The 16,057-nt window shown below is 46.2% G+C and overlaps 1 protein-coding gene across 1 annotated transcript in view; it reads right to left on the reverse strand.

Moving 5' to 3' along the window:
* Nucleotides 1-16,057, reverse strand: part of kcnh2b (potassium voltage-gated channel, subfamily H (eag-related), member 2b) — a 317,198-nt gene that overhangs the window by 11,950 nt on the left and 289,191 nt on the right. The window contains exons 7-8 of the mRNA XM_065019434.1: nucleotides 2,143-2,565; nucleotides 756-1,146 (exon numbers count right to left, since the gene is read on the reverse strand). Coding sequence (XP_064875506.1) covers nucleotides 756-1,146; nucleotides 2,143-2,565 — 814 coding nt within the window. The remainder of the gene's footprint in view (nucleotides 1-755; nucleotides 1,147-2,142; nucleotides 2,566-16,057) is intronic.

The following is a 16,057-nucleotide window of genomic DNA, read 5'->3' on the forward strand; positions in this document are numbered from 1 at the left end:
GAAAGAAAGAACCTGAAATGAGAAGGTGTGTCTAAACCTTTAATGGTACTGTATATGGATGGCTGAAACATCAAGGTGTGAGTGATGAACAATCATCTCCATATGTGTGTTAACTCTGTAGAGATCTGTAAAGAAATCTGGTCATTATCGTTATAACTTTCTTCCTGCTCCACATGATGTGTGTCTGCAGGCAAACACGACGAAGGAAATTGTTTCATGGAGAGGAAGATATTTTGATAAGTGTATTTATATTAAAAAGATATTAGCTGATGTCTTACTAGGGAATATTTAGCTAATATATTAAGACATGAAATGATAAATGGCTTGATTAAATCCAGTTTCATTAGACAAAATACTTAATTGCATATTTTACCAGAAAACATTTTGACCTTGTGTTAACACTGTCAGACTCGCGACTGCATAGTAATTATCATCATCCACTTAATATTGTAACGTGACAGAATCGTCTCTGCACTCCCAACGCTGCAGAACTGAGCGGGATTTGCTTGGAGAGGCAGAAATGTAAAACAGTCCTTCTTTATGGGCCACATCCACATGATCCTTTTTAGACATAAAACCGTAATCTTGACCCTAACACTAAACCTGTTTTTATCCCAAATGTTCATTCAAAGTGTTCGCAGCAACCAAGATAGCAAACACTGCAACAAAACAAGGAACAATCACATTTGAGCATAGGCGGAGCCACCACATTACTAACCAATCAAATCACAGTAACCCCCCCCCCCCGTACTTACATCCGATAAGCATGACACAGATGGAAAAGATCTTCTCAGAGTTGGTGTTGGGGGAGACGTTGCCAAAGCCCACGCTGGTCAGACTGGAGAAGGTGAAGTAGAGTGCCGTCACGTACTTGTCCTTTATGGAAGGGCCCGAGCCCTGCACCGTCTCGTTGTAGTGTTTCCCCAAAGACTCGCCCAGCGTGTGGAGCCAGCCAATGCTGCCGTTGCGCTCCACACTGCCGATGGCGTACCAGATGCACGCCAGCCAGTGGGCGATAAGGGCGAATGTACACATGAGCAGGAAGAGGACGGCGGCGCCATACTCAGAGTAGCGGTCCAGCTTCCTCGCCACGCGCACCAGCCGCAAGAGGCGGGCTGTCTTCAGCAGGCCTATCAGAGTAGTCGTCTGGCAGGAGAGGAGAAATGGTTTGTTTAGTGTCCGATCTTACCTTGTCAGGGCCCGTGTTGCAGGCTTTTGCTCCAGCCAAGCTTTAACACAGCTGATTCATCTCATCTATGTCTTGATTGAAGGATGTTATTAGTTAACTGGTTGAATCAGGTGTGTGACTGCTTGACTGGAACAAAAGTCAAAAGTCTGGGCCTTCTGCAGATAAGGTTGGCCACCCCTGATTTAGGAAGTCAGTTCAAAGTTTTAAAGCTTTATTGTCCATTTAGGATAAACAACCTTACTGAAATGTACAGAATGTGCAAATCATCCTCTGCCCCAGACTTGTAACCAATCACAATCCCTCAGCAGCAGTTAAATCCTCTCTATTATATACTGTGCTGTTAGTGGGTTCAGTTCAGTTCCCACAAATCACACTTGTCTTAAGGAGCCCCCACCGTGTCAATACACCAAATAAACAAGGACTTGATTACTTCCCTACGTGGCAGAAAGCCTAGTTTCTCACTTTGCAAGACATTTTAGTCCTCTTCTGGGGAAAATGTCCACTTCCTTGGCTCACTGGCCACTTCAGGTTCAATTAATTAAACATTGGCAAGAAGGTTAAAAGTACAACCTTTCACAGTTGTTTTTCTGCTCCACAGCCTTCGAGGGGATATCCCTTACTTTTAGTTAATTGGAGGTCCATAAATGATGGACTCAAAGGGAGATTTGACCTTGGAGGTCCCAAAAGCTCAATGCAAATAGTTTTCATTGGTCCTTATTGATTTTCTATAGAGCACTATACAGGATCTAACCACCCTTCAATACGGAATCAAACCTTTGAATTCAAGACTCAACCACAGTTCTTTAGGCATCGAGTCAAAAGTACAATGTAGGCCTTAAGTAGGTCATCATAACATCTGACAATCCTCATAACCCAAGATGCATTCCAACACACAGTAGTCCTCACAAAACTCCTTTACCCACAATGCCCTTCCCCTCCTCCCACTTCCTCACCTCCTCTCCGCTGCGGTAGATGAGCAGGTCGAAGGGAATGGCTGCCACCATGTCGATGAGGAACCAGCCCTTGAAGTAATGGACCGCTATCCTCAGTGGAGCGCTGACCACCTCGTCGTTAGTATTGACGTACGTCGTCCTGAAGTTAATGACGATGTCCACGATGAACATGATGTCCACGATTAGGTCGACCACGTTGAGCGGCGAGCACGAGTAGCCACAGTTCACCATAGCCGCCTCCTCGTGGTCGTTGAGGAGGAAGGCGGCGGAGTAGGGGGTCAAGATAGCCGTGTAGATGACCAGCAGCAGGATGAGCCAGTCCCACACCGCCTTGAAGGGGCTGTAGTGGAGGACGGTCCACTTGTGGATGCGAGGGGCCTGGAGCTTGTACTCTGGCAGGACATCAGCACCCAGCGACAGCACCTGGTGGGAGAGAGGGGGGGGGGGAGGGGTAAGACTTTCTGATCAAGAAGTTGGGTCAATATGATAGAAAGAAAGAACGAAAGAATGAAAGAAAGAAAGAAAGAAAGAAAGAACGAAAGAAAGAAAGAAAGAAAGAAAGAACGAAAGAACGAAAGAAAGAAAGAAAGAAAGAAAGAAAGAAAGAAAGAAAGAAAGAAAGAAAAAAAGAACGAAAAGAACGAAAAGAAAAAAAGGAAAGAAAGAAGGAAAGAAAAGAAAGAAAGAAGTGGCCAGGGAAGGACAATATGAATGTTTCCCCAAAACCTCACAATATCGCCTCATAACGCATCTGTGACCCTGTATAAGGTAGCATGGAATAGACAGGAGTTCCTTGGACCGCATGTGCTTTATTCTTTTGGAGGGGAAACAACAACGTTTCACAATTACAGCAATGTTCAGTGTCCAGTGAGGCTGAAGGAAGCTGTTGTGATAGGAAGGGCTCTCCTAAAGTAATCCCTGAAGCAGAACGGAACAAACAAACGCTCAAACCCGCATGCACGCACATGAACACTCACACACATGCACATTAACAGTCAAATTCATAGCCAGAGCATGCAGTTCCAGTGGATTGGATTTGTTTCAGTAAATGTATTCCAACTCCAGTCAGCAGCAATGAAAAATGAAACTAATCACAACGAGAGAGTTATTTCTCCTGGTCCCCCAGAATTAAACAGTAGTGAATCACGCAGCCAGAATGGTGTGTTGAACTGATTAGTAATAATGGAACACAGACATAACTCAGTACATCTCCCACTCACGACCCAACATCTAACAGGCAGACACTGTCTCAATAACACTGCTAGGCTATATCATAACAAGGGCATGATGCTGTGAATAGAATCATACCATTTCTGTTACACTTGGTATATACTATGTCACGTACCATCTTAGCTACTATGTAGGTGTAGTGCATTCAGCTGAAACAGGGCAGTAGTAAAATGAAGCTTTACCAAACACTATCCGATTCCAAAATCCCAAGATAAACCATTTTTAAGGGAGCCAACTGTAGCTGAGAGCTTTACTACTTCTTGTCTGCACTGGTGGGTCTGACCTCCCATTTCCCAGGTTAAGTAGAACAGCCTCCCTGCCTTGAACACACACATCCCTGGGAGAGGACAGATTGACAGACGTTCTCTAACCATCTGTACAAGCATATTGCAACAGAATACACTTGTAGCTAGATGAAAACACACAAGCTGCTTTGACAGTGTCTCATGTCACTCGCCCAGAGGCTCTCACACACGCACACACAAATCACATTTTAAACTGGCTACACAAATCACATTTTAAACCGGCTACACAAATCACATTTTAAACTGGCTATACAAATCACATTTTAAACCGGCTACACAAATCACATTTTAAACCGGCTATACAAATCACATTTTAAACCGGCTACACAAATCACATTTTAAACCGGCTACACAAATCACATTTTAAACCGGCTACACAAATCACATTTTAAACCGGCTACACAAATCACATTTTAAACCGGCTATACAAATCACATTTTAAACCGGCTACACAAATCACATTTTAAACCGGCTACACAAATCACATTTTAAACCGGCTATACAAATAACATTTTAAACCGGCTACACAAATCACATTTTAAACCGGCTATACAAATCACATTTTAAACCGGCTACACAAATCACATTTTAAACCGGCTACACAAATCACATTTTAAACCGGCTACACAAATCACATTTTAAACCGGCTATACAAATCACATTTTAAACCGGCTACACAAATTACATTTTAAACCGGCTACACAAATCACATTTTAAACCGGCTATACAAATCACATTTTAAACCGGCTATACAAATCACATTTTAAACCGGCTACACAAATCACATTTTAAACCGGCTACACAAATCACATTTTAAACCGGCTACACAAATCACATTTTCAACCGGCTACATAAATCACATTTTAAACCGGCTATACAAATCAGGTTGTAATATTAGCACGGGTATCAATGCAAATATGAAGAATTGCCCAATTTCGACACCCACTTAATTAACTTGCTTCAGTGAAAGGGGATAAAAAGAAGTAGAAAATGAATGCAGAGAATATTTGTGGTTATTCCTGAAATATAGAGCAGGCGGGCTTCCAGAGACAACACAGTGAGACTTTTGGGCCCTTGCTACGTTCTGTATATTCAAGGCACTGTTGTTAAAAAAAAGCAGGCAATCTAAGACAAATTCCTATGACTAAGTTCTTAGGGTTGTGGGGCGGGACTGTGAGTAGCTTCTGTGAATGCCACAACCAATTGGGTTTGTTGACTGTAAGCTCTGTGTCACGAGTCACCACTGACATAGAGTGACAGGCAGTGTGTGAGGGCATGGGAGGAGAACTTTCTAGACTGAGCTCTCCAGGGCTTAGCAACAGGCTAATAAAAAGGCAGAAATTAATATTAGATTTGGTCAGAGAGAGACCTTTTCTCTCTCTGGGTGTAGCAGTGTGACGAGGCCTGAGGAGAACAGAGAGAGCTGGGTAAACAGGGGGCTGTGTGAGCTCCAGTCCACCTGAATAGAACGGCCGAGGTCACAGGTGCAGCTGTCCGACGGCTGCGGCCCTCTCTCTTTTCCCCACCCTTCCCCTTTCCTTCTTTCTCTCCCTCCACCCCCTAAATACTCAGTGTAATCTGTGATTTTACTAATCCAGTACAGCTGATGGCTCTTATGGCAAGCCGTTCCCATTCTTGTTGTTGTCATTGTCGTAGAAGTACCCAGCAGAGCATGGCCCTATCACCATAACATCAGAACTAGAGATGGGGAACCCTCTTGCTAATGTGATGCAGTATCAGCACTTTGACTATGTATGGACCATCATACAAAATACTAAGGACACATTGGTTAGTTACAGTCCTTTATTTAACTGACGTTGTTTCTTTGGGATTCGTTGAAAGATCTCCACCATGTACCAGTTAATACCCAGGAAGATGTGAATTGTGTTGAGGGCTTTGACGTATCTGAGAAAGACACAACACATGATTACCTTTGTAGATGCATCACCTGCAAAAGCCTGTAAAAATACAGTGTGATCTCATTCCGCAATAACAACATTTTGGATCTGCCGTCTATATCACACCATGTTGTCTTGCCCTCAGGTTGAATCAGTGTGGCACCTGTACCCAGAATGCTCCTCTCACTGAGACAGGGGCGATATTTCCCGCTGAGCGTGTCAGACAGACAGACAGGCGGGCTGGGGTCGTTCAGGGGGAGGCTCTGATTCACTGGCAGGTCGCCTTTGGGGGTCCATGGGCACGTACGGCAGGTGCTCAGCCAAACAGTGTTCAGTGATTGTGTTAGGAAGACAGGTGCCGTGCTAGACTGCAGGTAGTGCATCATGCAGAGGTGTGTGTGTGTGTGTGTGTGTGTGTGTGTGTGTGTGTGTGTGGCCTATAATGCACAGTGTGTTGGCCCTTCTCTATGGAGCTGAGTCATGTCAGGTCAAATGTTTCTGAGCTTGACAGGCACTAGGGGTTTCCATCATGCCTCCCACTGACTAATACAAAGGCAGATGGTATTGTTGATGTCATGGGTACAGTGAAACACACGCCAAAGCGACTTTATGCAACTTTGCTTGTAGCAAATGTCCATCATTTCTGGGGGTGGAGGCAGACATTGGAAGACTTACTCAAAAGGACAACCACATCACTAGCCTGGGTGCCAGTTTACCACATGACTAGCATGGGTGCCAGTTTACCACATGACTAGCCTGGGTGCCAGTCTACCACATGACTAGCCTGGGTGCCAGTTTACCACATGACTAGCTTGGGTGCCAGTTTACCACATGACTAGCCTGGGTGCCAGTCTACCACATGACTAGCCTGGGTGCCAGTTTACCACATGACTAGACTGGGTGCCAGTCTACCACATGACTAGCCTGGGTGCCAGTTTACCACATGACTAGCCTGGGTGCCAGTCTACCACATGACTAGCCTGGGTGCCAGTTTACCACATGACTAGCTTGGGTGCCAGTTTACCACATCACTAGCATGGGTGCCAGTTTACCACATGACTAGCTTGGGTGCCAGTTTACCACATGACTAGCCTGGGTGCCAGTCTACCACATGACTAGCCTGGGTGCCAGTCTACCACATGACTAGCCTGGGTGCCAGTTTACCACATGACTAGCCTGGGTGCCAGTCTACCACATGACTAGCCTGGGTGCCAGTCTACCACATGACTAGCCTGGGTGCCAGTTTACCACATGACTAGACTGGGTGCCAGTCTACCACATGACTAGCCTGGGTGCCAGTCTACCACATGACTAGCCTGGGTGCCAGTCTACCACATGACTAGACTGGGTGCCAGTCTACCACATGACTAGCCTGGGTGCCAGTCTACCACATGACTAGCCTGGGTGCCAGTTTACCACATGACTAGCCTGGGTGCCAGTTTACCACATGACTAGCCTGGGTGCCAGTCTACCAGATGACTAGCCTGGGTGCCAGTTTACCACATGACTAGCCTGGGTGCCAGTTTACCACATGACTAGCCTGGGTGCCAGTTTGCCACATGACTAGCCTGGGTGCCAGTCTACCACATGACTAGCCTTGGTGCCAGTCTACCACATGACTAGCCTGGGTGCCAGTTTACCACATGACTAGACTGGGTGCCAGTCTACCACATGACTAGCCTGGGTGCCAGTTAACACATGACTAGACTGGGTGCCAGTCTACCACATGACTAGCCTGGGTGCCAGTTTACCACATGACTAGACTGGGTGGCAGTCTACCACATGACTAGCCTGGGTGCCAGTTTACCACATGACTAGACTGGGTGCCAGTCTACCACATGACTAGCCTGGGTGCCAGTCTACCACATGACTAGTCTGGGTGCCAGTTTACCACATGACTAGACTGGGTGCCAGTCTACCACATGACTAGCCTGGGTGCCAGTCTACCACATGACTAGACTGGGTGCCAGTCTACCACATGACTAGCCTGGGTGCCAGTTTACCACATGACTAGACTGGGTGCCAGTCTACCACATGACTAGCCTGGGTGCCAGTTTACCACATGACTAGCCTGGGTGCCAGTTTACCACATGACTAGCCTGGGTGCCAGTTTACCACATGACTAGACTGGGTGCCAGTTTACCACATGACTAGCCTTGGTGCCAGTCTACCACATGACTAGCCTGGGTGCCAGTTTACCACATGACTAGCCTGGGTGCCAGTCTACCACATGACTAGACTGGGTGCCAGTCTACCACATGACTAGCCTGGGTGCCAGTTTACCACATGACTAGACTGGGTGCCAGTCTACCACATGACTAGCCTGGGTGCCAGTTTACCACATGACTAGGCTGGGTGCCAGTTTACCACATGACTAGCCTGGGTGCCAGTTTACCACATGACTAGACTGGGTGTCAGTCTACCACATGACTAGCCTGGGTGCCAGTTTACCACATGACTAGACTGGGTGCTAGCCTGCTTCTGCTCTCTTGCCAACTCCTTATGGAATTGATATGTCATGTTTAGCATGTTTTGACAATTGAGTAGACAAAAGCACAAACGGATCTGGGACCAGGCTACCACGTGAGGTAAAGGAGTTCAAAACCAGGTAGCCCCGACAAGAGAGTGATAAGATACAGTACCCTTTAGAATCAACGGTTCATCTACATTAGTTTGGCCATATTAACTCTAACGCACATCTTCCTGGTCATCTTCATAAGCATATTAGAGGTTTGGGGCTAAAGTAAGCATGGCTGCTTCAGTGAGCCTTCAAGTTAAATTGAAAAATTGGGAAGACTTTTAGCTGTAGGCTGATTAGTGAGAGCATTTGGTCTATATATAAAACAGCAACAAAAAAAACAAACCCAGTATATACTGCAGGGTCATGAAGAGAGGTCAGACGGAAGCAATGAAATCATCCGCTCTTAGCCTTGGTAAGTCAATGACTCAGTGAGGCATGAGGTTGAACAAGGGTGAGAAACTGGGGTGAGGCTGAATAGGGGTGAGGAGTAGGGGTGAGTATGAGAGAGTATGAGTGAGATGGGTGGAGAGCTGGAGTGAGGTATAGGGGGTGATGTACAGGGGTGAGGAGCAGGGGTGGAGAGAAGGGGTAGAGAGCAGGGGTGGAGAGAAGGGGTAGAGAGCAGGGGTGGAGAGAAGGGGTAGAGAGCAGGGGTGGAGAGAAGGCATAGAGAGCAGGGGTGGAGAGAAGGGGTAGAGAGCAGGGGTGGAGAGAAGGCATAGAGAGCAGGGGTGGAGAGAAGGGGTAGAGAGCAGGGGTGGAGAGAAGGGGTAGAGAGCAGAGGTGGAGAGAAGGCGTAGAGAGCAGGGGTGGAGAGAAGGCATAGAGAGCAGGGGTGGAGAGAAGGCATAGAGAGCAGGGGTGGAGAGAAGGCGTAGAGAGCAGGGGTGGAGAGAAGGGATAGAGAGCAGGGGTAGAGAGAAGGGGTAGAGAGCAGGGGTGGAGAGAAGGGATAGAGAGCAGGGGTGGAGAGAAGGCGTAGAGAGCAGGGGTGGAGAGAAGGGATAGAGAGCAGGGGTAGAGAGAAGGGGTAGAGAGCAGAGGTGGAGAGAAGGGGTAGAGAGCAGGGGTAGAGAGAAGGCGTAGAGAGCAGGGGTGGAGAGAAGGGATAGAGAGCAGGGGTGGAGAGAAGGCGTAGAGAGCAGGGGTGGAGAGAAGGGATAGAGAGCAGGGGTAGAGAGAAGGGGTAGAGAGCAGGGGTGGAGAGAAGGCGTAGAGAGCAGGGGTGGAGAGAAGGGGTAGAGAGCAGGGGTGGAGAGAAGGCATAGAGAGCAGGGGTGGAGAGAAGGGGTAGAGAGCAGGGGTGGAGAGAAGGGGTAGAGAGCAGGGGTGCAGAGAAGGGGTAGAGAGCAGGGGTGGAGAGCAGGGGTAGAGAGCAGGGGTAGAGAGCAGGGGTAGAGAGCAGGGGTAGAGAGAAGGGGTAGAGAGAAGGCATGAGGTATAGGGGGTGAGGAGAAGGGTGGAGAGCTATTATAGCTCCCAGAGTAAGATTTAAACAGTGAGAGTTAAAGTGAATAGTGAGTAGTGTTTGTGTGTAGTGTGTATCCTGCACGGTGCAAACACATTGTATCTGTATACAGGGAAGAATAGAAGCAGGTGAGGTAGCTGGAGGAGGCAAAACAGTGTTTTTTATCAACAGTTGCACCTCCAACTGAAGTGATGAGTTGTACATTACTGTCTATATTTAGCCTGTTAGAAAAACATAATCACTATGACGTGTCTGTCAGACGTACGCATGACGGCACACACACATACAGTTCAGTGCCGCACCCTTCTCCAGTGAGCCTCCCCTCCCAAAGGACTTATTGGGTTATTTTTAGGGATGTGTGTGAAACCAAACAGCTTTCTCATAAAACATGTCTACATTTCACAGATATCACAAAAGCTACATTTGAGGCCAACAACCAGGGTTTTAGTGCTGCAGGGGCGCAGGGGAGAGCCGCTCCTTCATCTTTTTCAATTTGAGAATACACGGAGCTGGTAAAACTATTTCCGGAAAATGTATTCTGATAAATAAATCAATCATATTTAAATTACCACCAATATTCCATGAAAAACGGTGGAATGACAAACCAAATAAATGTAGCAGCTTAGAGGTAGGTAGATAGTGGTTTCTTCTTCTCTCTGGCGGCGGTGAGAATGATGAAGACATGTAGGCCCTGTGTGTGCCCTGGAGGCTTACCACTTTGACCAATCAGAACAATAGATCACCATGTGTTTGCCTTGATGTTCATAACACTCCACGGACCCCCTCTCTACTTTTGCGCAGTGGAACCTAGAACGATATGTGACCACATGGTTACGGCGACACTGTTCTTCCCGAGGACACCCAAACCAGCGGCCACCACGAAGCCCAAGGAGCCTGACCCTCGCTGGAAGTGTCTATAGCCCTGCTTGGGATATTTAGCTTATATTGGCTATTGGTTGAGACGCAGGGCCCGTTCTAGCTTGATATGTCAGGGTATGTGATTTGGGCCAAGTTGGAGGTAAAAATGCATTTAGGTTATAGTTTATTGAGATGCATGAATACACCACAACAAAAGCTCTACAGCTGCACACATCGAGAGCATCCTGACTGGTTGCATCACTGCCAGGTACGGCAACTGCTTGGACTCCGACCACATTGACCTACAGAGGGTAGTGTGTACGGCCCAGTACATCACAGCCATGGTATGGCAACTGCTTGGACTCCGACACAAGGACCTACAGAGGGTAGTGCGTACGGCCCAGTACATCACTGGGGCCAAGCTTCCTGCCATCCAGGACCTCTATACCAGGTGTTGTCAGAGGAAGGCCCAAAACATTGCCTAAGACTCCAGCCACCCTAGTCATAGAATGTTCCCTCTGCTACCGCAGGGCAAACCGGTACCGAAGCTCCAAGTCTAGACCCAAAAGTTTTCTTAACAGCTTCTACCCCCAAGCCATAAGACTGCTGAATAGCTATTGAAATGGCTACCCGGACTATTTGCATTGACCCACCCCCCTATTTTTCACGCTGCTGCTACTCTCTGTTTATTATCTATGCATAGTCACTTTACCCCGACCTACTGTACCTCAATTACCTCAACTAACCTGTACCCCCGCACATTAACTCGGTACCGTTACCCCCTGTATATAGCCTTGTTATTGTTATTTTATTGTTACTCTTTAATTTTTGTTTATTTAGTAAATATTTTCTCTTACTTTTCTTAAAACTGCATTGTTGGTTAAGGGCTTGTAAGTGAGAATTGAATGTTGTATTTGGGCTCACGAGAGAAATAAAATCAGATTTTTTTGTTGTTGATTCTATGTCTGTTTTTAAACACAGTTCGTGCAATTTGACATAGTAATGATTTATGTTCACTTCTTGGTCAATTGATTATATAGCATCTTTAATCTATGTCAATAAATTCTATGAATTGATACTTCACCTCTCTGTTGCATTATTTTCTGTAGTAGGGTGTATTTTAACCATGTGGTCAAGTTAATCAAATCAACGTTTATTTATGAAACAGTGTATAAACTACACAATACAATGACATACCTACCCACAATAATGCTCTCCTCGCAATCAGTGCAATGATATTAAGCCACATGTAGCCTATTTGTATATACATTAGGCCTACAAATAGCTATATACCACATAGTCGTAGGCTTATCAGGCTATACTGCAAATGATAGTTGTTTGTTCCTGGACTAACCGAATGGTAGAGCTATCTTTCAGGTGTCCTTCAGCACCACCAGCTGGATCCACTTCTTTAGCATCAGTGTGTGATCCTGGCGCTTTGCTTTCAGAAACACGAAGGGTGCGCTCCAATCGTTTAAAATAACACTCATGTCGCCTACGTCTAAAATTCCTATTCATCCCTTATTATTATTATTATTATTATTACAAATGGCATATGATCACAGTGATGCACCTTTAGTAAAGTTAGATTAAAGCTGAATGAATGTCTTGCAAGATCACATGACGATGAATGAGTATTTGACATAATAGAACTGAATAGAATAGCATAGCATAATAGACCTGTAACGTTGTTACATCAAAAACACCAGAAACACCTGATTTCTAGTGAGATTTTAGAATGGTTAGCTGAAGCTGAATAGTCACTCTTCTTTCTCATGCGCCACGACTAAACAGAGCCGCTAGTCAGGATATATGCTTTGATTGAAACAAAATACAAGAAAGGCTAATAGTTTAACAGCATCTGCTGTAATTCACTCACCAAACAGTCATTCAAGAAGATATACATGCATATTCTATTCTCATTAAACTGATTGAGATCAAATGATTGGCATGCAGATGCATTCTCGCCAGTAAAACATGAATAATTGTCATTCACAATTGACAGTGATGGCCTATTTTTAAATTAGGTGTGCCTAACTTGGTGATTGATGGTATTAAAAATAGAAAATGTTCTTGAGACAATATGTGTCGGCATAGGCAGACGTTGCAATTGGAGGATGCGTTTTATGCATATTATATATAATGATAAACAATAGGATACATCTGTCGGTATTAAATTCGATTGAGGAAATGATGACCTCATTTACAACAACAAATAACTCCCCCACCTATAAAAATAGCACTAAGCCACTGACAACAACACTTTGAAACATAACTTTGTTGCAATGTATCTGCAGTTGTCAGTAGCTATGATACAAGACAGGCAGGAAAGGATTTCAGATACTGTCTACAACAAACCATGTGAAAAGTTCAAAGTACTCAAGTGTCTCTTTCAGACATCCTTGGATTAAAGCAACCCTAAAATATGAAACAGTTTCCTCCTAATAGCTCTGATATTGAGACATAAAATCGATGACCGGATCAAGCCTTGAGGTACGGAACAACTAATGCTATTACAGAATTGCTGAAAGGAATTCAAGGTCAAAATATTGATGGAACATGTCAACTTGAATTAAGGTGATGTCCAAGAAAAGGGTCACAAGGGACAGAGCAGAGACGTGTCGATAAAAAAAGACTGTCCATAAATGAAGGCATCGACAACTTCTTAGAGCTAAAAGAAAAAGTCCTCTTCCTCGCGATGAAACAAAACAGGCCCAGAGTCGGACATCTTGGCAAACCCAGCTACTTCACGCTGTCAGGGCTCAATATGAAATATAGATTTCACATGTTTTTTTCTCTTACCTCATGGTGTGAGCGCTGCCTAGGGGTTGTAAAGCAGGGGGCCGTTGTGTATGCATGCTTTGTACATGTGTGTGTATGTTTTTTTGCATGTGTGAACGTGTACAGTATGTGTGTGTGTGTGTGTCTGTGTAACATCACAAAGCTTAGGGGCTCATAACACCACATCCCCTCGATCTAAAAGCCAAACATATTGAAACATTAAACATAGCAGGAAGGGCCTTCTCACCCAGGACAATGTTCCCCTGGTCAAACAGCTCTGCCGTCATCTTCCTAGCTCCCACATGGCGTTCACTACTTCCATGGCTCTGGCTCCTTTCTCTGCTCTCAGTGGCTGGCCGTCTGGCCATGTAAAGGGCCAGCAGGACCAGCAGGCAGAGCAAGGTGGAACCCTTCATTTATGTACTGTAACTTCTGAGGACCCTTTTGAATTGTAGTGTAGCCGATGAATATGGTTTCATGGTGGCACTCATTTAATGCTGTCCCGGGGACTGCGGGTTATGAGTCAGCCTGCGCATCACTACTAGCCCCAACTCCCAAGCCACATCTAGATACCTAGCACAGGCGGCTGGTGGCACATTAATTGGGGAGGACGGCTCATAATAACGGCTGGAAAACATGTTTGATACTCTTCCATTGATTCCGTTCCAGCCATTACTATGAGCCCGTCCTCCCCAATTAATGTGCCACCAGCCTGTGCTAGGTATCTAGGAGTGGCTAGGGAGTTGGGGCTAGTAGTGATGCGCAGGCTGACTCATAACCCGCAGTCCCCGGGGTTATATTTAGGGTCATTAAAGATGAAGGGCAGGTGGGTTGAACAAAAAGAAAACAATACCTTCAAAAATGCATAAATGTATCATTCTGGTGTCATTTATATCTATAGGCTACATTGAGGTTGTTCTTTCCTTATTTGAGGCTGTCTGGCAGATTTAGGGCCTAACTGTACGCGTTCCTAATAGCCTACATGCCAATCGCCAAATGCTTTTGGGAACAGGCAATACAAAATTTATGTTGATCCACGGAGGCAAAAGGGACAATTCCGGAGTTTAATTCAAAGCTGTGAAATAGAGAGTTGAAAATCAAGATAAGGGAGGGCCAGAAAAGTCATGTTCGTGAAAGATTTGGTGAAGTAGTGAAAGAGGGTGATAGAAGTGTTATGTGTGATGATTGTGAGGTGCTACACAAATTCGACAGTCACAAGAACGGGACTTCAAAAAGCCCTATGGAACGTCAAGGGAACTGTAGCCTACTGTTCAGATGGGTTAAATGGGAACAAAAATCTGGACACTGACAGTAGGTCTATAATCACTCACATAGCCTTAATATGAACTCATGCAGAATGAAGTGATTCTTGCAGTAAAATGATACACCATATACAGGCTACAGTTTAGCTCGGGAACAGGAGTGGAGAAATAGGCTGTGATTTCTTTCTTTCAGCATATTCCTAAAGAAAATAACGTGCTTTCTACTCCTTACATTTTCCCTGACTGTCATGGATCCCCCCGTACTGCTGCTCATTCCGTTCACCAGCTCCAGAGGTCTACGTCACTGGCCTTCTAGGTGTCACTGAACTGGATTCATTACAACCAATCCCAGACTGTCTTGTCTCATTACGCACACCTATTTTCCATTCCCCCTGATTAGTATGTGTATATATGTGCCCCCTGTGGGCGTGGAAATCAGCCTTTTCCATGCCCACGGGCCATTACGAGTATCTCGTAATGCCTTTTGGCCTGTCTAATGCTCCTTCAGTCTTCCAGGCCTTTATTAACAAAGCTAATGGGCAGGTGGAGAGGGTCAATCTGGAAGTGGGCAGGTTCCTGCGGTGATACTGTCAGGACCGGCCGGGGGAGTGGGCGGATTTTCTACCTTGGGCTGAGTATGTGCAGAATCCCCTCCACCACTCCTCCACTAACCTCACTCCATTCCAGTGCGTGTTGGGGTATCAGCTGGCCCTGGCACCTTGGCATCCGAGCCAGACCGAGGCCACTGCGGTGGACGAGACGATTCAGCGCGGGTCTGGCTCTCCACCCGGAACCGGCCCCTCCGCCTGCCCTGCCGGAAGCTGAGACCGCGGTTTGTGGGGCCGTTTAAAGTCCTGGGGAGGATTAATGAGGTAAAGTACCGTTTGCAACTCCCTGCTGATTACCGCATTAACCTGACTTTTTATGTGTCTCTCCTCAGGCCAGTGGTGCCTGGTCCCCTTGCTGAGGCTGGACCCAGTGACGCCCTTCCTCCTCCTCTGGACATCGAGGGAGGTCCGGCGTACTTGGTCAGTGAAGTCCTGGATTCGAGGCATCAGGCGGGGCGTCTCCAGTACCTCATCAACTTGGAGGGGTACGGCCCAGAGAAGCGGTGCTGGGTTCCTGCGGTGGACATCCTGGACGCTTCGCTGACCAGGGAGTTTCACCGTCCGCTCCCTGACCGACCCGCACTGCGTCCCTGGGGTCGTCTCCGAGGCCGGTGTCATGCTGGTGCAGCGCTGGATTCATTCCCACTAACCTCGGACTGTCTTGTCTCATTACGTACACCTGGTTCCCATTCCCCCTGATTAGTATGTGTATATATATGTGCCCTCTGTTCCCCATTGTCCTTGTCGGTTATTGTTACCATGTCCGTTGGTCTTGTGAGCACCTGTGCTGTTGTATCGGCTTCCATGCTACGTGTTATTGTGCACTTGTTTTACGGGTCTCGTGTATTATTTAGAGGTTTACACCTCGCTCTTTTGTTTGGGTGGAGAAAATAAAAAACCCTATTACGTATTCCCGCGCTTGTCTCCTATCATTATACAGCGAGACATAGACACCCAAAAGTACTCGTTACATTTTAAATGCTT

The sequence above is a fragment of the Oncorhynchus nerka genome, linkage group LG6 (genome assembly GCF_034236695.1).
Source record: "Oncorhynchus nerka isolate Pitt River linkage group LG6, Oner_Uvic_2.0, whole genome shotgun sequence".
NCBI classification, from domain to species: domain Eukaryota; kingdom Metazoa; phylum Chordata; class Actinopteri; order Salmoniformes; family Salmonidae; genus Oncorhynchus; species Oncorhynchus nerka.